The 24,530-nt window shown below is 39.0% G+C and overlaps 1 protein-coding gene across 6 annotated transcripts in view; it reads left to right on the top strand.

Moving 5' to 3' along the window:
* Nucleotides 1-24,530, top strand: part of VIT (vitrin) — an 86,568-nt gene that overhangs the window by 47,834 nt on the left and 14,204 nt on the right. For 2 of the 6 annotated variants that reach the window (XM_087936174.1, XM_026695484.2), the window contains exons 2-9: nucleotides 9,099-9,169; nucleotides 9,489-9,554; nucleotides 11,726-11,882; nucleotides 12,828-12,961; nucleotides 20,442-20,516; nucleotides 22,073-22,294; nucleotides 23,446-23,499; nucleotides 23,939-23,977. In XM_087936174.1, the coding sequence (XP_087792300.1) occupies nucleotides 9,136-9,169; nucleotides 9,489-9,554; nucleotides 11,726-11,882; nucleotides 12,828-12,961; nucleotides 20,442-20,516; nucleotides 22,073-22,294; nucleotides 23,446-23,499; nucleotides 23,939-23,977 (781 nt within the window). In that variant the 5' untranslated portion in view covers nucleotides 9,099-9,135. Of the gene's footprint in view, nucleotides 1-8,071; nucleotides 8,192-9,098; nucleotides 9,170-9,488; nucleotides 9,555-11,725; nucleotides 11,883-12,827; nucleotides 12,962-20,441; nucleotides 20,517-22,072; nucleotides 22,295-23,445; nucleotides 23,500-23,938; nucleotides 23,978-24,530 lie in introns of those variants that run through there. The other 4 variants (XM_087936167.1, XM_087936169.1, XM_087936178.1 and 1 more) reach the window with 4 other exon arrangements.

Raw genomic sequence — 24,530 nt, 5'->3', positions numbered from 1 at the left:
ATGCTGTGTATAATAGTGTTTGCCATTAACAACTCCTAAATTTATTTTTAAAACATCATAAATCAATGTTTGCTATGCTCTTACTGCAGTAAATATGCCAACAACCAGTTGAGACATAAAAAGAAACTGTGTGTGAGTTGATTTCTATAGAAGATTAGTGGTAAGAAACCACTTAGATTGGCCAGGTTACTCCCATAATGGCACATGAAGAATTTCTGTTTGCTCATGTAATCCACAAGCAGAATCAAGCACTGAAAACCCTCACTTCTAAAATGTTCATGAGGACTATGATTAAGCAATGTATTGATAGAAGCTCTTTAATTCTGCAGCTTTATCAAAGAGAATAACAAAGGTCAGTCTGCAAATAATACTATGCTTTAAATGGATGGTTATTTGGTGTGGCTTGAAAGAGTTATTTTCTTCAAATGTTCTTCAAAAGACATTCCCCCATCTTATTTTAGGAAAGGAAAAAATGAGTCTGTATATGTGTGCCATGATGGAAGATAAATAGCTTCTATTTAAAATGACAACCATTCTAGGTTCTAAGGGGATTTTACATGAGAAGATTTATGGGTCACCCTTTGAATCTCTGTGGTCTCACACAATCTACATCTGCCTTCATTTATGCCCTCCAGTTATTTTTAGGACTAGAACTACAACTCCCAGTATCTCACTAGTCAAGCTGCTTGGTAAGTTGAGGATTTAAGTCCATTTTAAGGGTACTTGTTTGGAGAAGGTCATTCTAAAATTTAGGGATTGCTGAAATAATTAAAGTAATCTGCACAGAGGTGCTATGATCTTTGAAAGTCTAGAAGTGCCTATTTTACTTGGAATGTGAGACATGAATAGCAAGTAAGAACATAAGATTTATTGGATTCCAATAATTATTGCATAAGAGAAAAGAAAATAGAGTCATAGCTGGCATTCTTTCTTCTGCAGATGTTTAATTCCTGCCACCCTCTTTCGAAAAAGCATTCGTGATTGGCTCCAAACATATATTACAGTTATAATATATTGATATCTCAAAGAACTGGCAGACATAATGTCATGCCCCTGTCAGAGTCTGAATCCGAGGAGGAAGATGAACAGCTGACAGGGAATGGGATTGTGGCTCCATTGGCTGTGGAGGAGCCTGGGGAAGGACAAAGTCCAGCTGGGCATAGCAGGGGAGAGATAGAACAAGGGAGAGGGAGTTCAGAGGAAGACCCAGGCCCATCCCATCTTCATCCTAGGGCACCAGGGAGGAACGGAGAAGAGAGCAACATGGGTTGCATGGCTTACGGGGAAGGAAAGGGCCCTGATTCCCTTCATTAGTGACACCTGGGATGAAAGTTTATAAGAATTGAATGCTGACTGCGGCAACTGTTGGGAGCAAATGTTACTCTAATCTTATGTTGTCATTGTTTTTCTGTGTTCCTGGTGTCTTCCCAACTGTATGAGTTTTGCCATGCTTTCACATCGTGCCTGCCCTGCAAACTAATTACCTCAGTTTGGCTTGATTGGACTTGATTGGAAGTTACAGTTTATGTTGACCATGTTTTGGACTTAATGCTCTGCAGTCAAAGGCTGCTCCTAGGAGAGTTTTTCTCCAGCCAGAAGGTAACCTGGACATTGGGGGCAAAGTTGGAGCAAATAAAGGGACTCTTATTGATTATCTGACTGTGTTGCCTTTGTGCCATGCCCAAGGTCATCACACATAATCATGCATGAAGCAGAAAGATGAATGCTAATTAACATTATTTATATCTTGATAACTTTTAAAATTACAGTGGAACCTTGGGTTGCGAACACTCCTGTTCGCAACCCAATTGGGTGTTGAACAAAACAATCCACCCAATTTTTAATCAGGTCATGGTTCAAAAACTGGGTACTGATTTCCCCTTTGGCACCATTTTTTTTATTGGTGCATATGCAGTCGGTCGTGCTTCCAGACACAACCAAATCGGATCATGACCAGGTCCTGACCCAAGGCTCCACTGTATTTAGACACAATATTAATGAATAAAATGCATTTAGTTATTCTTTGAAGATAAAATCTAGACCACCTTATGTAAGGTAGAATTGAAATCTATTTATTTGTTTGTTTATTTACTTATTTGTTAAACAAATTTCATTGCTGCCCACCTATCAGAAAACTCTTGGTGGCAAACAAAATAAAAACACAATACAATAAATAGGCTATTTAAAATAATAAACAATAAGCAATATTGAGGCCCCAATAAAACTTATATTCATCCACCAATGAAATGAATCCACCAGAATCTAGATCAATATATGCAAATTTATAGAATCACGGGGCTGGAAGGAACTGTGGAGGTCTTCTAGTCCACCCCTGCCCAGAGCAGGAGTCTGCAATCAGGTCTCCACCAAGCCTTCTCTTCATCAGGCTAAGTGTGACTACTTCTCTTAGTTGTTCATTGTATAATTTAGCCTCAAGTTATTCAAGCAGACTTAATTAATAAAGCACCAACACTGTGAAAATATCAGCATCTCTCTTCATCCCATCATGGCATACCTACTGGCTGTACTTGCATGTCCCACAGTCACAATCTATACTGGAAAAGTCAGACCAACCACTAGTTCCTGAAAGCACTCTTGGCCACTGTTCCGGACTAGCAGGCTCATAGCCTGCAAATCTGATTGGCCCACTGAAAGCTGATCATGATTGGTCGCCATAGACTGATGCGATTGGCCAGTAAACGGGCTGCCGCGATTGGCCCTGCCAAGAGCGGCAAACTCAAATTGCCTTCATTGGCTGCCTAGCCACAGCCAGCCCTATAAAAGGGGCTGCTGCGGCTGGGTTTGGTTGCTCAGATCTGAAGTCACAAATAAAGAGCTTTAGTTACTGTCTGAGTCTTGCCTCCGTTCTTGAACCGTCCTCCCAGATATAACACTGGCGATGAGGATGGGATGCGGAGGCAATGAAAGGTATTGAAATTGAGCTAGCCGAAGGAGCACGTGGCTGACAGAGCGCAACGACGGCGACATGGCCAGCAGCGCTATACCACCCGCACTATTCGATCCAGCTAGCGAAGATTGGGACTCATACATGGACAGATTTCAAATGTTCCTGGAGTCCAACAACCTCAAAGATGCCACGCCCAGCAAGAAACGAGCCGTTTTTCTAACCCATTGTGGACCAGCCGTTTTTAAGATGGCTAAAGCCTTAGCCAAGCCAGCTGAAGTTAAAACCATGGATTGGGACACCCTTGCTCCCATCCTGCGCAACCATTACGCCCCAGCCGTGCCAACTCTCATTCACAGGCATGAGTTCTACCAGAGGGACCAACGTGAAGGTGAGAGCGTTGGGGATTTTGTGGCAGACCTGAGGAACCTGGGTGGTTTGTGTGGCTTCGCCAACCTCGAGGAAGCCATGAGAGATCGCATCGTCCTTGGCCTCAGAGACCCCACCGTCCAGAGCAAGATCATGGCCAAGGGGGACATCTCACTTGCAGATGCTATAGCAGACGCCACAGCAGCCGAAGCCACTCGTAAATCGGCAGCATGAATGCGTCAAACCAGCGGGACCAACCGCCAACCCACCAACAATGCTGGGAAACTTTCAGACAAGTACACATCAACCACCCACCACGAAGACGTCGAGTCATCCTCAGACAGCGAGGAAGAAGAAGTCCACAGGCTCCGGTCAGAACGTGAGCAACGGGACCAGCGGGGTCGCAAAGCCAACTACCAATGCGCCGGATGTGGGGGAAACCATCCCCGATCCGAATGCAGATTCTTAGATGCCATATGCCGTTTTTGCGAGAAACGGGGACACATCGTGAAGGTATGCAGAAACAAGAGAAACTCCAGCCCCAGACGGAGAGGGAGCAGCCCAAACGATGGCAACGCCACCATGCAGAGGGACCACCCTAGCAACCAGTGGTACTGGTACAGCAGACCCCGAAGGTTTAACGACGCCCCCAGACGAGAGGAGGCTCAACAAACCATCATCATCGGCCACGCTTCATCACTTGACGCTAAAAAGATCCAAGTAGAGGTCACGATTGAAAACAAACCGTGCAACATGGAAGTTGACTCTGGGTCATCACTATCCATGGTATCCTGGAGAACACTCAAGCAGCTAGTCCCCAACATCCGATGCCAAGACCTCAGCAGTCAGAGACTCATACTAAAAGACTATCAAGGCAACCGGATTCCAGTCGCAGGTACCCGCCATGTGCAGGTCTCGTTCAAGGGACATAAGGCAATTCTACCACTCACCGTCGTAGACCGAGACTGGCCAAGTCTATTGGGTCTTCTGTGGTTCGCGCCACTAGGAATCGGAGTGGCTGGCATCCATCATACTGAAGACAATGACTGGGAGGTGGCTCTCATCCACGATTTCCAAGAAGTGTTCAACGAAAGCCTAGGCAAGTACAAGGGGTCCCCCATTTCATTTAATCTTCACCCCGACATAGCACCCATTCATCTAAAGCCACGCCGAGTTCCCTTTGCTCTTAAATCCAAAATTGACGAGCAACTGGACAAATTAATTGTGCAAGGCGTGTTAGAACCTATTGACCACGCCCGATGGGAGACACCAATCATCACCCCCATAAAACCTGACGGGTCCATAAGAATCTGCGGTGACTACAAGGCCACCCTCAATCACGCGCTACAGCAGAGCACCTGACCCAGTGCCAGTTGTTCAACATCTCCTGCATTCACTTGGGGGTGGCAAAATATTCGCAAAATTAGATCTGGCCCAAGCATATCAACAGCTACCAGTTGATCCCGAGACTGCAGAAGCCCAAACTATAGTCACACATCATGGTGCATTCAAATGCAACAGGCTCCAGTTTGGTGTAAGCGTAGCCCCAGGCATCTTTCAAAGCCTGATGGAGAGACTATTACAAGGGATAAAAGGGGTCGTGCCCTATTTTGATGATGTATTAATAGCAGCACCCACAAAAAACCAATTAGAAAAATTTCTCAGAACAGTCCTACAGAGGTTCAAAAACGCTGGCCTCAAGGTTAAGAAGGAAAAGTGCCAGCTTTGCACAGAAAGGGTGGAGTTTCTTGGCTACCTCCTTGACAAGCAAGGAATCCACCCCACAGAAAAAAAAATTGGCAGCTATCAAAAACGCCCCAAGACCTAAAAACAAAACCAACCTCCAAGCCTTCCTGGGACTTATTAACTTTTATAACATCTTCCTACCCCAGAAGGCGACTGTTGCTGAGCCCCTTCATAGACTACTCGATAAAAGGGCATCCTGGAATTGGGGACATCGGGAGGAACATGCCTTCCAGCAAGTAAAAGACCTCCTTACCTCAAAGGCAGTACTAATTCAGTATAATGAGACACTACCTTTGACTGTCACGTGTGATGCCTCACCATTTGGGGTAGGGGCCATCCTGAGCCACGTCCTACCAAACGGCTCAGAAGCACCAATTGCATTTTTTTCACAAACTCTATCAAAAACAGAAAGAAACTATAGCCAATTAGATAAGGAAGCCCTTGCAATTGTCTCTGCAATAAAACGATTCATGAATATGTTTATGGGAGACCGTTTTCTATTATAACAGATCATAAGCCACTACTTGGGATCCTGGCGGGCGACAAACCTACTCCACACATTCTCTCCCCCAGAATGACGTAATGGTCGGAATTTCTCACTGCCTACGACTATCAATTAAAATACTGCCCGGGGAAATCTATTCCCCACGCAGATGCCTTGAGCCACTCACCACTACCCGAGCCACAGGAAGACCCAGCTCCCACACTCCCCGTACTGAAAATAGAGACAATGCCATCACCTCCACTAACGGCTCAAGACATTGCTTTTGAAACCAAAAGAGACTCTTGTTTGGCACGAGTTCTTGGCTGGGTGGAGAGGGGATGGCCAGACTACGACACTAAGGAAATGTTTAAGCCATTTAAAAACAGACAAATGGAACTTTTTTCACAAAAAGGGTGCGTTTTGTGGGGAGACTGAGTTGTTGTACCAACTAAGTTACAAAAAAGGGTCTTGCAAATGCTATACGATGGACACCCGGGCATCGTTCGTATGAAAGCGCTGGCAAGAAGTTATGCATGGTGGCCAGGTATAGATAAACAAATCGAAACCTGGGGCGCCTCTTGTAACAAATGCCAGGAAAACCACTCAGCTCCACCTAAAGCCCCACCAACAGAATGGGAAACACCCAGGGGTCCTTGGTCTCACATTCATGTTGACTTTGCGGGACCTACGAGAGGCCACACCTTCTTAATAACTGTTGATGCCTACTCAAACTGGCTTGAGGTCAATAAAATGAAAGCAACCACTACTGAGGCGGTCATTAAAAAACTGAACAGACTCTTCGCCACACACGGGTTACCAGATGTCCTGGTCTCTGACAATGGGCCCCAATTTACTGCCTTAGCCTTTGAACAGTATTTAGCAGAACGGGGCATCCGACACACACTCACATCGCCGGCTCATCCTGCGGCGAATGGTAGGGCTGAACGAATGGTTCAGTTTACAAAGAAAACCCTGCAGAAAATGGATCAAGGCAACATCCACGACAAAGTCACTAGAATGCTGCTCCTACAACACATCACACCAAACAGCACGCCCAACAAGTGCCCAGCTGAACTCCTGATGGCCAGGAAACTCAGATCGCCTCTAGTTCGTTTGCACCCTGCCTACACCCCGGAAAAGCCCCCGGGTTCCAGCAGCAAGCACCGTGTTTTCAAGGTAGGAGACCATGTTTTCGCAAAAAAATTTTCTGGGGATCCCCTTTGGATTCCTGCCCAGGTAACTCAAGTTACGGGCCCCCGCTCCTACCGTCTACTCACCACTGATGGCAGACCATGGAAACGCCATATTGACCAACTGCGCTCCAGACTAACCACATCTTCCAACCCTGACCCTAACTTTGACACTAGGGGGAGGGAAGCAGTGAACTCAGAATTAGAACCAACACCTGTCTATTCCGAGCTATCACCGAGATCACCGCACCATGGTTGGCAACACTCACCAGTTGCAACTGAGACTGGACAGTCGAACGCTTCGCCAGGAAGCAGCATCCAGGCAGGTTCAGCGAGCCCCGGGAGCCAGAACAGTAACAGCGAGGCTGAGGACTTCATCACCCCGGAGGCACCAGAGGAGAGCCCTGACCATGACACTGGTTCACTGTTCCTGTTTGATCCAGCAAGCAGTCCATCTGAACCCGGGTTTGAACAGGGTCAAGCGGAACTGTGTAAGTCAGGCAGACAGGTGTGAAGACCTGCTTACCTGCGAGACTATATTACTCCACCCCTTAAACGGAACCGAGAGGGGAGGGGTGTTCCGGACTAGCAGGCTCGTAGCCTGCAAATCTGATTGGCCCACTGAAAGCCGATCGTGATTGGTCGCCATAGACTGATGCGATTGGCCAGTAAACAGGCTGCCGCGATTGGCCCTGCCAAGAGCGGCAAACTCAAATCGCCTTCATTGGCTGCCTAGCCGCAGCCAGCCCTATAAAAGGGGCTGCTGCGGCTGGGTTTGGTTGCTCAGATCTGAAGTCACAAATAAAGAGCTTTAGTTACTGTCTGAATCTTGCCTCCGTTCTTGAACCGTCCTCCCAGATATAACAGCCACCATCTTGTGATACCCAGATTTCACTGGGTCATATACGGTAGCCTTAATATAATCAGATTTGTTTGACTTTGGCTTAGTGTTTCTACACATCCCATCAGTTGTAACTTGCTCTGCTAATCCAGATGCTGTCTTTTCCAAATCCCACCATCTGGCAGGCTTATCTGGTCCCTGATATCTTAAAGGAATGTCATGTTTTCAAAAACAAAGTGAAGGAAAGAGCAAAGCCAAAGAGTCAGAGAGAAATTCTGTTCAAAGCAGGCATGGGATCTAGGTAGAGACCAGTCAGCTGATTAACATTCCAGGAGTTTTTTCCCAGCCTATAAAATATTCAGCTGACTTTATTCTACATTCGTATCTGTTTCTTCTTCCTTGCCCCTGTTTTTAATAAATTTCCCTCCCACCCGCTTGCTCTTCTACCTCTATTTTTTTCTCCTGCCTCTCTTTTTATTAGCTTTCCCCCAGTTGTCTTCTTGTTCTTACTTTATTTTTTGGTCTCTTAACCTCCTTTCTGGAAATGTAAACTTCAGAAAAAAGTTTCCACATCATTGTCTGGCTTTGGCCATTACATATATGCTTTTCCCCTGTTTTTCTCTCGCTTCTTACTTCTGTATCCTACAGAGCACTGGGTAAGTACAGTCAGTTCCATTGAAAAGTATTCTGATCCAAAGGCTTGCCTGTTAATACATAGACTAGCAAACAGTAAATGTAAATACTTGCTTGAAACTTATCTATTTTATTAAATTCTTGGGGCCAGTAGGTGACATGGTGTTTCCAAAATCTCACTGCATTGTGATAAACAAGTACATATGAACAAGCCTGGCTGAAAATGATGTGGAGATCAGGTCCAATTTATTTAAATGACATTAGTTGGGTCAGGAAATTATAGGAATTAAGAGGCAAACTGCTTTTTTTTAAAGGTATAATTATGAAGGTAGTGAACGAGGACCTGAAAGAGCCCATTCTTAGCCCTGAAAGCCACGGAGTAACTCCTTACATCAATCAGTTGCTGGGGAAAATTGAAGAACAGAACATTGTGTATAATGTTTGAGAAAATAATATACATTGGCTTTGGTTGTACAAGAAAGGTGGGATAAAATATGGCCAAAACTCCTGAGGCCCCCCGGCAGAAGCAGATTATCTAGATGTGTTTCAGTCAAGGTTTAGACTGGGCTTCAATATGGGATAGCATTTGTGGTTTTGGGTACCATCCATTAAGCAGTATCATCTTACAGGACTTAGGAAGTGTGCCTTCTTGGTGATGGTTCCTGTCTGTGGAATGATTTGAAGTGTTTCCTTTCCACCCTTTTAACTTTTTGCAAATTGCTTAAGATCTCTTTGTTCTTATAGGTTCTGAATTAGGATGGGCATTGGCTGCTTGGCTTTAGGGATTTATTTTCTAATCAGCTGTCTTCTTTTTCTCCTCAATTTTTTTAAACCTGTAAGCCCTTCTGATTTGCTATGCAATTGGGTAACCCCAAAATTGAAGCAAACAAATAAATAAAATTATAAAAATAGTGTATTTCTGTTTTACAGTGAACTGTTAGAATTCCAAGGTCCAGTTTCTCTCAGCATGAAGAGAATAACAGATGTTGCAGTGGCCTTTGGTAAGTGCCCAAATGTATCCTATTTTCTAATCTCTGCTTTATTTGTTAGCCCATAACTTTAGATAAGATTAAATCAATGTCCTCAATGCAGGCAGCTAGAGTCTCTGAAAATTTGTAATTAATGTAGTAACACCAGAAAATGTGAAAATCAAACATTAAAAAATGGAGACAACGACATTAATAGAAAATCTTATTACTTCACTTAGAAAATTGAAAGAAAGCTATAAATAATCCCAGAAAACCATTCATCCCAATATTTTTTTATTTCATGGGAGATCGTCTTGTTGTGCATTGTCTTTACATTTCTATTTTGTCTTAGTTTTGCTGCTGACTTGTATATATGCTACTAAAGTAACTACAAAGAGGAACAGGAAGTCCAAACAATGTAAGTAAACAAAACAATGTAAATGTATAATCTCAATTTTGACTCTCCTCCATGTCTTTTGAGAAAGATATTGGAATACACATTCTGTAGCAAATAATGTAGCTTCCAATATCTTCCATTAACAGTAATCTTAATTCTCAGATAAGCTATTCCCTCTTAAATGGTTTCCCACCCCTGTCCAGACTGCCGTGTGCTGCTTTTGTTTCTAAATGCATCATTTACTCTGAAACTGTTTTGGAGTGTCAAATGCTTCCTGTTGTTCCCTTCAGAGTAAATAATATTTCAGGTTCAGGAAAGATGTAATAATTGTGAGCAAAATAAAGACACATGACAAGATGAGGTTGGGCAAGGGATGGGGGAAGAAATCTAATCAAATTTAATTTGCAACAGCACCAATCCTCAACCTATGATGACAATTGGGATCAGAATCTTGGTCACTAAGCAATTCATTTGTTAAGTTAGTCATCATGTGACTGAACCCAATTTTATAAACACTTTTATTGCAGTTGTTAAGCAAATGCTGTGGTCATTAAGTAAATCACATGGTTTTTAAACATATCCAACTTCCTCATTGAGTTTGCTTGTTGGAATATTTATTGGGACCACAAAGGTTTTACTTATCCTTGATAGAATAAAGCCATTACTGATGCAGTGAATTTTCAAGATCCCATCTACTAACAATTATGTCATAAAGAGCATTTCAATTTCTATGTGAATGTTGTACATGGCAAAGAACATGAATTAATAAATAAAATGAAAGAAGAAAGAAAAATGGCTGCTAATAGAAGGAAGAAGGATGTAATACGTCTGAAGGAAAGTGGCTTGTGCAGTGGAGTTGATAATTATATGCATGGAACTGATAGTTTGATTATGAAGCAATGCTAGGCTGGAAGCAATGCCAAATGTAGGAAATGGAATGTTATTTCTGGCAACTCCTAAACTGTCAACACATCTGAAAGAGGAAAGGATAAAAATCACCTAAACATTTCTTACCTATATAAATATCAGCAGTAGACTATAAATCACATCGGCCCTAATCTATATGTCAAATGTCTCTTACTAGTCTACAAGCAGCTACTCAACATTATATTTGGAAAGATAAAGATAGAACTTACCATCTTCTGCATGTAGTGATGCAGTCATAGTGCAATAGCAGAACACATGATTTGGAAAACTAAACCTCTGGACCCAGTGACTGATCCAGATTGGATCCTGAATATGTCTGAATAATATCTTTTGTCAAAGAAAACTTGACAAAACCTGAATAATACCTTTTGTCACTTGAAAACTTGACGTTCTCTTTCTTAAATGACAGTGAAATATTTTTCAGGGGATTAAATCAAAAAAATCCATCCCAACATTTTCATTTTGTGGGAAATCAGAGTCTGGAGGATTAAGAGAACTATGTGCATTCCACAAGAGAGGGAGTTAATAATCTGATAGATCCAACCCAAGGTCTTCTTAGACTAACTGAATAGCCAAGACGATGCTCAGCTAAACGAATATGCTTATAAAATATTGTTTTTCTTAGAAGCTAATAATTATAGTGTTGCTTTTATTTCCACTCTTCAACATAACAACTGTAGAATAAGAAACAGCATAGTGATATCTAATGCAAATTCAAATCAGATTATGTCTCTCTTTATGAAACCGTTTATATGAAGACTTTGCTCATATTTCTGTAATAATCTAGATCCTAGAATCTTCCAGATATGCTTGGATGACAACTCTTTGAATTCCTAAGCTAATGGCATGAAATTTTGGGAGTTGAAATCCCAATGTATCTGAAAAGCTAAGAGAACAGATCTGAAGAATATATATCAAATTGCTAGATTATAGCAATGATATATGGAATTATAAATGCATAATTCAAATATTATTGTTTTGATATGAAATCAATAATATGGATGTGATTATTACTTTATTCCACTGAATATTAGGCAATTTGGAACTGGGGTGTGAAAGAATAAACTCCTTGGAGATACCCTGCAGTTGGGAATTTTATTATTTTTTCATTTTTAAGGATTAAGAGTTCAGTGTTGAATATCTGAGTATTTTAAACTGGCATAAAAACACATGAATAATAGAGCCAATACCTAGCATTTCTTTGTTTACTGCAAAGCTTTTGTGAGATTATACTAAAGCATAACATTCAACTTTTATATTCACAGCTGTTCCACAGATTGAGTGTGCCATCAAAGCTGCAAAGATCATCAACCCAGAATTTATTGCTAAGTGTCCCTTGGGATGTCAGGATGTTAAATATCGGGTTTATGGCACTGATATCTATGCCTCTTTTTCCAGTGTTTGTGCTGCTGCTATTCACAGGTCAGCAGAGCTGATCTTTAATTCAAAATAGCATCCATTTTTTTTAAAAAAAACCAGCATTCTCAATACTAGCAATAAATGTAAGAGTCAGAAGAAGGTGTGTTTCTTTTTTCCTCATCAAAATTTTTGTATAACTCTCAAAAGATAGGAAAAACAAGATTGGGGGGCGGGGGAGGTAGCCTATAGTCAAATCTGTAAAAAAACAATTGTGAGTAGAGTTCAGGTCAGTGTATCTTAGTGTATATTTAGAGAATGGAAAATAAGTCTTCTTTAATTCCACTTAATGAGCAAAAGGGCAACTTTTGCAACATGTTTTAAAGGGTATGGATTTATGGGGAAATAACTGTAGATTTGAGAAAATTGCATAGATAAAAACAGGCGATGATATTTCCACAAATTTATACTGGAAAATGGTAATAGGCTCTTCCCTCTGGGATCATATGATCAACCATAACTTTTTGGAAATGCCAAGGTAGAAGATATCTTTTAGGGAGCCACAGAACCATCTTCTTATACATTAGGCTTAACTTATCTAAATGTCTACAGAGTTTCATTTTGATATATTCTGACAGTAGAATTATTCTTAGGTTTAGAATTATCAAATACTTTGTCAGATGGATTCAGGATTGCACAGAGAAATTAATATACAATTCAGTGCACTTGAAAGAAGGACAAACCCAGTTAAAAAAAAACAATTAAATTAGAATCATGTGGAGATTGTCTGAAAAATCATATATACCATGGCATCTAGAACACCATGATGTCACTCCCTGGTTTCAATGAAGACCTACAGAAGCTTTTGAAGATGATGTAATAAAGGAAAGGGCTGGAAACAACTCTTCCGAGTGGATTGAATGTATATGTATTGAGCTTGTAATTCGATGACCACTTAGATCTCTGGTAAGTTAACAATGTGCTTATGACATTAATATGTTACTTTTACAGTGGAATTATTGACAACTCTGGAGGAAAAATCTTAGTTCAAAAAGTTGCTGGTCAGTCTGGGTACAAGGGTAGTTTTTCTAATGGAATCCGCTCACTTTCATTACCACGATGGAGGGAATCCTTCATACTTTCAGGTAAAATTCTTCCTTCCTTTCTCCTTCCCCTTTCTATATGTCATTTCTCATTATTTAAAAACCTAAGAAACTCTGAGAAACTCTGATTTGAAAGGTAGCAATTAAATGTTATACAGTAATCACTCAAGAATAAATATAATAGTTTTTAGCTGGAAAACTGAAAGAGGTTTGCTGTTGTTGAAATTATAAAATTATTCAAAGCCAGAAGTTGATACAACAAAGCATAAAGCATGTTAACTCATATATGGAATATTAGGATATTATTTTGACAACTACCAATATTTTCTTTTAGGGTTATTTTTAAATTTAGAGATCTATTTTTATGGCTCATCAAAGCAATAAGAAATGTGATGATATTATATTCACTATTAGCCTTTATTCATATAAATAGCAAAAGTTCAGCATTTTGTCTTGGATCTTTCAAGCAAAACTTCACAATGAATAAATTGCATATGGTTTATATGGCATTAGCAGCTCTTTTCACTACATAACATTTATTTTAAGTGAATTTAGCAAAGAATGATGATACTTAAGGGCTAAAGAAAAAAAAATCTCCAGTTTTAATACACAACTGTAAAATTTCCACTGCAAAATTACATCACTGCATTTCCAAATACAAAAACAATAAGACAGAAAGAAATTTAAAGGAAAAAAAGTTAATAGAAAAAATGCCAATAAAAAAGCTTAAACAATTTAATTCCTTTTGAAATAATTGTTATTGAATTACTAAACATGACAAAAAAGAATGCAGAATTTTAATCAGAAGACATATTGGCAATATGTTCCTCAAAAATGAACATTTATGGACATACGACACACTGTTAGATTCAAAAACTAGTAAGGGGGGAAAATTGGTCCCACAGAAGTAGAACTCAATTGATGAGCACTAAGACATATGTAAATTCACTTATACAATTTTTCACACAATTGAAATAGTCTGAATAAAATGCAAATGAATTAATCCATTCAGATCAACAAACACAATTTGATGCCTATGGTGTTTAAGTGGTGCTCCAGTTGTTTTGGAACCGCACCCAAGGTGCCTATTACTATTGGTACTACCCTTGCTCACCTTTGCCATAGTTGTTCTATTTGTAGGTCTTTATATTTTGTTATCTTCTCCGGTTCTTTCTCTTCTCTTTTGCTGTCTCCAGGCACTGGCACATTCACTATCCAGACCTATTTTGTCTTTCTTATTGACAGCTGTTATGTCTGGGGTGTTATGTGGCAGGTGCCCATCTATCTGGATTCTGAAGTCCCAGAGCAATTTAACTTTTTCATTTTCTTTTTTTTCTTAAACAAATTTTATTGATTTTAACAACAAACAAACAAAACAAAACATCATTAAACATTAAAAACATAAAACCTCTTTCCATTATAAATCTTTACAGAGCAGATAACACATTATTTTATATCAAATTTTTCTAATTTGTCCCATTTCCATATAGACAAATAAATTCCTTTTAACAAATTTCACATTGTTTCTCTTTACTCTTATTCAATAACATTTCTAGTTTATCTGCTATTCAATCATCACATTTATATTTTCCTCTGACTTGTTTTTTGATTTTTTTTTAAAAAAAAACGAATTTTATCGACTTTACAAAACATACAAACAATCAAGGCATATTAACATAAAGAAACTTTCTGGAAGAATCAGTAAAACATGCCAGATGTAATATGTATCTTTACATTATCTGCTCATCTTCGTATCTTCTCCCGATTTCTCCTTTTCATTCTATTGTCCAGATTATATTTCTTACTAGTCAAAATTTTTGCCTTTTAAAAAAACAATACACAAACATACATAACATAGAACATAAAAAAAACATCATTTCTGAAAACTACTTAATCCCGGGTTAAAACTCTTCGCACGGACACAAATTCAAAAATCATATTTACTTTATATGTCATTCCATATCTTATTACCATTTTCAATTTTTTATATAGCTTCTTCCCTCTTTTATCTTTCTTAGTTTTATTTTGTTTATCTTATCTCAATACAATTCATAATACTTATCATTCTTTGTCTGTTCTTTTCCAGTTATCCATTCATCTTTTTTCTTTAGATATACTTCTCCTGTACACTAAATGGAGTAACGCCTTTGACTCTTTTCCCTAGCTTAATAATGCTTAATATAACACTTAATTTATATTGAGATTCTGGTTAGTACATTCTAAAATTACACAATAAACTTTATAAAAAAAGCAAATACATTACAATTACAAAATGAAAGCCTATAACCCACCATAAATACCATAAAAAAGCTAATCATATATGCTAATACACATTTTACTCTAAATACGCATATAAAAACACACTTTTATGTACCTTCCAGGATCTCTTTTTCAATTAAATTTACCCATTGTCTCTAAATAGATTTTGTTTCTTTAAATCTTGCTTCCTACCATTAAGATTTTCCATCCCCTCCTTTCTCTCTTGTTTATTTTTCTCCTTGCCTTTTTTACCCCATTGTCTCTCCTCCTCCCTTTTCTTCTTCTGCTTACCCCCTTTCTGTTGTTTTCTAACCTTATATCCACCTTTCATCTCATTTTTCTCTTTTTGGATTGTTTTCTCTGCCCTTAAAATCCCCTTTTTCTTTTCCTCTTCCTCCTCCTCCCCAAAGAAAACCCATTACTCATCCAAAATGGCTTCTTCTTCTTCTTCTTTGTTCCAGTCGTCCTGCTGCATAGTCAATTTTTCATAGGTACATACTGCCATTTCTAAAAATTGAAAAAGGGTGCCCAAAGTATCTTTTCCATCTTGCTCTTCTTTCTTATATTTTTGATATTGAGTTTTTAATTCATCCAAAAGCGATGCCATCATGAAGAGAAAGACTTCTTCAAAAACAACCACCCAAATATTTTTAATCAAAAGTAATTCCAAAAAAATTCCAAAGTCACTAGAAGATCCAGATAAACTATTTCTTTCAATACTTTTTTTTTTTTTACCTTCTTCAGTTTCTCTTTCTGGGGTTACTGATTTATCAAAAGGTTCCCATTAAAATGTATCTTTCTTTAAAGCTCTAGGCAATCTCCTCCTTTTTCAAGCTCTGTTCCAAAAAGTTTTTTTTCCTCTCCCCCCACTTACAACAGCAATTTCCCTTTAAACGCTCAGAAATCCATACCTCCAATGCAGGCTTTCCAATTTCTGAGGATGTTAAATCCAAAGTCCAAAGTCCTTTCTCTCACAATTTTCAAGTTAAAATACCTTCGGTGCCCAGTATTTTCCAGTTCTGCATTTAGTGTTTCTGTGGGGTGGGAGAGTAAATAGAAAAAAAGTTTTCCCTTGGCAGCTTTCTCCGCCGCTTTTCTCTTCTTAGGGATACAATGTATCTTTCAGGCAATAAACAATTCCACTCCAGGTTTTAGAAGTTGCTATTTTCCCGGCACAGCCAGCACTTTCACTTCTGAATCTTCTTTCTCGTTCTTCCTCCAGCACAATCTTTTCCAGCTGCCAGCTTCTTTGTGGCGGCCATCACTGACCGCCGCTCCACCGCCTTGAGAAAAGGAGATTAAGCTGGGTGGGGAGGGGGTCTGCGACACCCTCAAACCCCTTCCCAGATCCTCCCTATCTTCGGCTGCCTCTACAGGGCAGCCTTATCCTCCAGATCCATCTGGATTGGAGGCACCAAGATGGCGAGCACAGCAGGGATCACAGAGAGACGCGAATCCCTGCTGTTGCTGAAGCCTGGCAACCCGGAAGTTCCAACTTTTTCATTTTCTATGACTTTTTCTATTTTATGGTCCCCACCAGTTCTTGCTTACAGGCAAATGATATTTCTTGCAGATCTTCCAACACACCATTGTTGCTACTTTGTCTTGCCACTGCTTGTCGTCAGTTTGTGCAATCTTCTTGCAGCAGCTTACCAGGTGGTCCACTGTTTCTTCAGCTTCTTTACATAGGTGGCACTTACTGTCTGTTCCTGTCTTCTCAATTCGGGCTTTGTATACGTTTGTCCTTAAGGCTTGGTCTTGCACAGCCAGAATTAATCCCTTGGTCTCTTTCTTTAACTTTCCAGTTCTTAGCCATTGCCAGGCCTTGTTATTATCTGCTTTCCCTGCTATGTTTTTAATGTACTGGCCATGTAGTGCTTTGTCTTCCCATACTTCTATTCTGTAATGCATTTGGTCTTTCTTGTAGGCCAGTTTGGTCTCTCTGGTAGTCAGCAAGCCTTCCTGGCATATTTATTGTTGTTGTTGTTATTGTTGTTGTTGCTATTATTATTATTTTTGTTGTTATTGTTGCTATTATTGTTGCTGTTATTGTTGTTATTGTTGCTATTTTGAGGACTATGCCCATTTAACCTTACATTAGCTCCTGGATTTCAGTTTGAGTTTTATGTCAGATCACGATGAAGATAAGATAGCTTACAATAAGCTATGATGAGAAATCATAGCATTGGCACAGCATATAATCTGCATCAAATCTGTAGCTGAGCTTCTTAAACACACAAATTGGGAGTTAAATTAAGACTGTATGAGCTCAGTATTCAAGACAAAACATTTCCAAATATTAATCCTAACTTTGGGGATGATGAGTGCCTTCCAGATGAGTTTAGCAAATTGAAACAAACTATTTTTAGTTTCCATATTTTTTTTAAAACTAGTGCAGTAGGCACATTTACTTTTTTTAGCAGCTTCTTCAGTAAACTATCTCCAGTAAATTGACTTTTATTTTTGGCTCTCTCATGATAATAACAGATGGCTAAAAGAATATAAAAACATTACATAACCACCACTTTGGAAAATAAGAGGATCAATAAAACAGCTTCCGTTCAAATGTACAGATAGGATCTAGTCAAGAGGTATGGAGCAGCAAATCAGTGTGGCTGATGAATATTTAGTAGGTCTATAAATCTATATTATATATGATGATGACGTTATCCAATCAGTCATAACTGACTCTTGGTAGTTCTATGGGTCAGGTCCAATGGTGGGTTTCAAAAAAAATTCCCTACTGGTTCGGTAGGGCCTGCAACTCACCTTCTGCTGGAAGCCCTGTGTGTAAAACAGCTGATGCATGGCAATCCACTGTGCAGCTGAGCATGAAAACCAGGAAATAAAGGTCAGGTAAGAGCCAGGGCGAGAGGGCAGGCTGGTCCAGCAGCTGATCATCAGAGCAAACTGGTTCACTCACACATGAGTCTCGGAGTTACTGGTTCAGCTGAACCATGCCAAACTGGTAGAATACCACCACTGGTTAGGTCTCTCCATGGCTTCTGATCCTGCAATTAAATGTGTTTATACATACACATATGTATATCAGGGGTGGGATGTTACCAGTTCTGCTCAGTTCTAAAGAACTGGTACTCTGAAGAGCAGTAGACACAGAATCGGTTTTGTGTTTGCTGCTGTTTGGTCCACCTGCCTGCCTGGGCTCTTACCTGACCTTTTTTTCCTGCTTTATCAACCTCAGCTGCTTTGCACAAAATGTAGTCACCAAACCAGTAGTAACACCGGTTGAATCCCACCCCTGATGTATACGTGTGTGTGTGTGTGTGTGTGTGTGTGTGTGTGTGTGTGTGTGTGTATATATATATATATATATATACATACATACATACATACATACATACATGTATGGCATTCGGCTTTGCTCGGGTATTTTCCCACATCATAGTAGTTGTGCTTTTAAAGTTGTAGCGACGTTTCAGCAGAATCTCATCTGCCATCATGAAAACTTAAGAAAACATATATATGTACAGTATATACAGACCACATTTAATTAATAACTGTTAAGATCTATAGCTATACGTAATGAAGAATGGTTACAGGAACTGGGCATGGCTAATCTAGTGAAGAGAAGGACCAGGGAAAACATTATAGCAGTCTTCCAATATTTGAGGGGCTACCACAGAGAGGAAGGGGTCAAGCTATTTTCTAAATCACCTGAAGGCCAGACAAGGAATAATGGATGGAAACTGAACAAGGAGAGATTCAACCTGGAAATAAGGAGAAACTTTCTGACAATGAGAACAATCAACCAATGGAACAGCTTGCCCTCGGAAGTTGTGGGAGCGCCATCACTTGAGACTTTCAAGAAGAGATTGGACTGCCATTTGTCAGAAATGGTGTAGGTTTTCCTACTTGGACAGGGGGTTTGGACTAGATGACCTACAAGATCCCTTCCAACTATGATTATATGATCAAAATGAAATACCTCTGGTTCCAGACATAGAGAGAATTAAAAAACATAATGCAAAGAAACCAATTAAAATAGCTGAAAAAGTAGGATGTTAAAGTCTTTGCTTTTAGTCACTAAACTCCGTAAAGCTACATTTGTTAAGGGAGAACCAGAAAACTAAGTAAAAATGCACAAGAAAAGTCACATTAACATTCCTAAAACTGTTTCCCCTTGTTATTTAAGTTGTTAATATAAAGTTATTAATTTGTGGAAATATGGGAGAGCATTACCTAAGGGGACCATGTATTTTTATAGTTTTTATTCTGATTGGTGGAGAGGTTAATGTTTTGTGTGAATCCCAGGTTTGTGTTACAATATGGACTGCTTTATAGGTCTTTTAAAATAAATAAATAAAAATATATAGTTCAATAGCAAATATCACAATATGGGACCAACTGAAAGTTTTCATTTCTTGATTTTTTTAAAAAAAGACACTGGACAACAAATTCAGTGCCTAAAAGTTTTCAAATACTCTAACTACAAATACAGCACCGTTCTTCTGTAGTTAGAGATACCTTGGGTAGATTCAAATATCACACAGTTCTAGAATGCAGTTTGTAAGTTTTTTGTTTCGGATAGTAGATGAAGCCAACCATGTAAAGGTTGAAAATTTTATTTATTTATTTATTTAAATGTTCTGCTGCCCATTTCCTCTTCAAGGTGACTCTGGGCAGCTTAGAGGTTATAAAACAAATAAATAATAGTTAAAATATTAAAAGAACACAGAGTTAAAATATTATTAAGATTTATATTAAAACTGAACCAAGAGAGCTAAGAGTTGGATGGAAAAGGGATAAAGTCTTCTTTACTCCACCAGCCACCTCCAGCCGTGACCTCTTGAGGTCCTAGACCAGCCGACAAAGCCAGATTTTGACACCCTTCTGGAAGACCAAAAGAGAGGGAAGTTCTCACTGCCAGTGATAGAATATTCCACAGGGATGGGGCTACAGCAGAAAAGGGTCTTCTCCTAGACCTTGCTTGCTTCAATTCCTTAGGGTTATGATCTCGTGAATCATGGTGTTCATGAGGAAACCAAAGTGGAATAACTGCCCCCTTGTGTAAATGGGGTCAGTGGTGCAATTTGTGTTAACCAAACTAAATCCATAATTGATATCATTTGTGTTTGACATAATCATATGTGACATCATTGAATACAAGTGCCAAGTTCTTAATATACCATGCACAGCTGATGCAGTCCTCAACTCCTTACCTGCTGACTTAAAATTGTAAGTGCTTTTATGATCGTATGATCATATGTTCACTGACTGGAGCTTTTGGTTTTGTTTTCTTTAGAAGGCAAGCCCAAAAGAGGTGTGCAGTACCCATCAATTCTGACCTATTCGTCTTCTGAAAGCACAGTCACTAAAGGCAAGTGATGGATTTTCTGCTAGAGGGTGTATTATTGTTTCTCCATGTTGTGGTTACTTGGGTTAAGAACTTAAGCAGGATCAGTTTGTAACCATATTTATGCTAATTTATACAAGTATAATATTATACATGTTTCTTTAATGCCCCTTTATGTATTCATCATTTAACATGGTTTATTTGAAAAAAAATTTAAATTATTGCACAAATCTGTGCCTGGTAATGATTAACTGACCAGAGTTTATGGCCTGAGAAATAAAATTCAAGGATTTATGTTACTCTGCCCCTCCTCATACTTTACTGACCCCAGTTGTAGGGTCAGCCTCTTACTCTCATCATCAAGGCCTTGACCCAACTCATGTAGCAAAGATACAAAATCTCATTTCTAGGAATGTGCCTTTACTAATTTTGTGGCTTCAACGACATCCTATGTCAGGGGTGTCAAACTTTCAGCCCACAGGCTGGATGCATCATGAGCTGGCCATGCCCACCACCATCCTACATTTTAGTGAAGGGGAAAAATTGTGATGACAGTGTGACGCCACAAGTTTGATCACCCCTGCCCTATCTTAACCTTTTTGGTTTATTTTTTCCTTCTCAAATATAAAGCCATCCATTTTGTATTTGGAAACTTCTGCTAGCATATCTGTATGTTCCAACGGTTTGTGATCAATATTTCATACATGTCATTTTGTAGTTCTTGGTCTTTGCTTATTGGAAGGCTAGAGACCAGGGATTTGTTATATCTTTCTAGCTTTGGAATTAATACTGTAAAATTATTGTCTGGATCCTTTCCAATGCTTCCTGCTTTGGGGGTGAGTTTTTCACCATGTTTTGAAGTAAAATTTAATGCATGATCTTCAGGCACTAGCAATCTTCATCATGATTATACTGTTCTAATTTATATCTGCAATGCAAGTTTGAGCTATTTTTGACACTGTTGAACAACTTTTCTGGGCTCCCTTTTTTCATGAGACAGCTGACTTATCACAAGACCTATCACAAGACCCTCAATTGACACACCCACACCTGAGCAGAACACTGACATCCCCTAAACTCTGCTGATAGCCTGGTAATGAAATGTTTGGAAACCAACCCACAAGCTCAGAGAATGAATCTTTACCCTCAAAATTACCCATCATTACATTATTTTTTTTCTAAATTATTTTACATTTTACTTATTTATATTCAGGCCCCAGTTTGACTACATGTATATCTATACACACATAGTCAGAACATTTGTTTATTTTATTGTTTTTACTAAGAAGAGCAATCTTGATACAAAATACTTTGAAAGCACAAACCATTGCAAATGAAAGTGCTGGTTGACGGCTGGACTGCTGAGCACAACATCTTTCTCATGAGTTTCTGCTTATGAGGGACTTCTCTTAGTTCTAGCTGTTTTCATGTAGATCACATTGTACCTTTATCTACTGCTGTCCCCCAACCTACAGCTGAAATCCAACCTAATTATGTTAGCTGGCACACATGGAGGGCAAAGCTATTAAAGAAAGTGCTTTTTTTCTAAAGTGAGATGCTATATTTCAACCACAATATAGGAAATTCATTACGGAAAGGATCTCAGACATCTGCTGCTCCATTACCAGCTACACATGGTGCCACTCGCACATTCAAACCCTTTACGACCACAACCGGATTTGTCAGCACAACTCCAAAGACAACCACCACTTCAACCACCATTGCACCGATGACCTTCACCAAAGTGACAACTGTTACAGTGGCAAAGCCTCTCATTGCAGTGCACAAGGTCAGGGATCTGGGTGAGTGGAATGAGAAGAGCTTCACAATCTAAGCTGTTTAATAACCCAATTCAATAGGGCAATGGAACATATTTCTAGATCTGCCTCCTCAACACCATTCTCTTCTCATCTCATCTCATCATCTCATCTCCACAAAAGATTGTTCCGAATCTTGCAAGTCTGAGGGTGCTCTATCTCCTCCTACTTCTTATAGTTCAATGAAATAGAGAAATGTCTGAGTCTTCTAAATGTTACCTCACTGTGGATTTAAAAAATGTTTCAACCTTACACAATTCTTTTCATTCAGAAATACCCATAGCTCTCCATCCATGCACTGCATGTTTCAGACCTCCAAACAGAGGCCATTCCCAAACTTTTATGCTTCTTTTATACTTCATGGTTGATATAACCACTTCTTTTTAGCCGCATCATTTACTCATTTTCTAAACTTTGGGACACTCTTGATCAGAGGGCTTAAACTTTTTAGATACAACTGTACTTCCAGTTCTTGATTAAGATGGCCAATAATCTTCATCTTCTTTAGGTTCAATCTCAGTTCCTTCATTCAAATCCAGTACTTTTCTGCACTCTGCCCAAAAATCCTTTAATAATCTAGGCTCTGCATGTTCTATCTGAAAAAAACTCTGCTAGGGATGTGAATATCTTTTTTCTTTTTAAATTCTGTTTTAATGTATTTTTTATTCCATTTATTCTAGTGAAATGATATTAATGAGAAGTACAGTGTGTGGCCTTTCTTCTGGCACAACTACAGTAGTCCTCAGCTTACAAAAGTTCACTTAGTGACCATTGAAATTACAAGAGCACCAGTGATGTGTTTCAAAAAAATTTATCACTGGTTTGGTGGGCGTGGCTTGGAGGGTGCACTTTGTGTACACACACACACTTTGCACATGTGTACGCATTATTTCACTTCACCATTTATTTCCCATTTCTTTAGGGATCAAATATCCCTTCAGTATTGTTACTAAGAAAATTGCATGATTGTATTCATTAAGTCACCAAGAAGTGAAAAATATATCCAGAATTAAAATATCTAGGCTGATATTTATGCTTTAACTCTTTTTCCCTGCTGCCCCCATCAGCTTGTTTCACACACTACCATTCTTGTGCTTTTGTTCTCAGTAGTAAGATATTTTCTTGTTCGTTCTTAGGCTCTAGTAATGTCCATCCAGTTTATTCAGCGGTGGCAGCAGCATCATTATCAAGTAAGTACCAAGACAGGGTGTGGCTTTACTAAAACCTATTTTAAATTGATTTCATTCAGTAGAAAAGAAAGTACTAAAATTTGAATTATATCTATAATATAACAATAGCAGTTAGACATATATTGCTTTATAGTGCTTTACAGCCCCAAGTGGCTTACAGACTAAACTTAATGCCCCAAACAATCTGGATCTTCATTTTACCGAGGATGGAAGGCTGAGTCAATCTTGAACGGGTCAGGAGTGACCTCCTGGCAGTTGGCAGAATAAGCCTGCAATACTGCATTCTAATCACTGCACCATCACAGCTTTAGTTTAAAGAATTAACACAAGCATTTTCAACTTTCAAAGTGGCAAAATCAATCCTTTTTTTTAAAAAAAAAACTTTTTACAAAGTTTGCAAAACTTCAAATAAAATATTCTATCTCAATTCCTATTTTAGGGCAAGTTCAAGCTGCGCAAGGAAGAACTCAAAATCAAGGTATGTCCTAATTCAATGGATTTTCTAATTAAGAGAATATTACAGTTTATTGATTAACTGATCAGTAAAATACTTTAAGGCTTGTGGCTACACAAGTAACAGAACTATTCTTCATCCTAAAATAGATAAAGCTTTTATTATTATTTTTTATTTTCTTAGAAAGAACTCATATTCCTAAAAGTAAAACTATCTTAATATACTTGCTTGAAAAATTCCTTGTTATTACTTCCTAGTAAATTTTCTAAATTTTCTAAATTCTAAAAATTCCAAGAATTTTTGTGACAGCCAGAAATGGCCTCTCAAAATAAACTTAAGGCAGGGTTTATTTTATTGGTACTCTTTTTGAGGTAATTCCCCTTTAGGAGAATGAGCGCATACAGGGAGACGTATAGAGAGTAGTGTTTGAATAACACACACACAGTACACAGATACACTGTACAGTAAATGTAGGTTTTTACTTCCAGAAAGTTTAAGCAAAGTTCAAGATAAGCAGTCCAAAGTCATTCATAGGTAAATCAGACAGTTTTTCAATCCAGGGATAATCCAATAAAAA

Source organism: Pseudonaja textilis, chromosome 1, assembly GCF_049901715.1.
Source record: "Pseudonaja textilis isolate UNSWEBS1 chromosome 1, rPseTex1.2, whole genome shotgun sequence".
Lineage (NCBI taxonomy): Eukaryota > Metazoa > Chordata > Lepidosauria > Squamata > Elapidae > Pseudonaja > Pseudonaja textilis.
The sequence above is the reverse complement of the archived record's forward strand: the minus strand, read 5'-3'. Positions and strand labels throughout refer to the sequence as shown.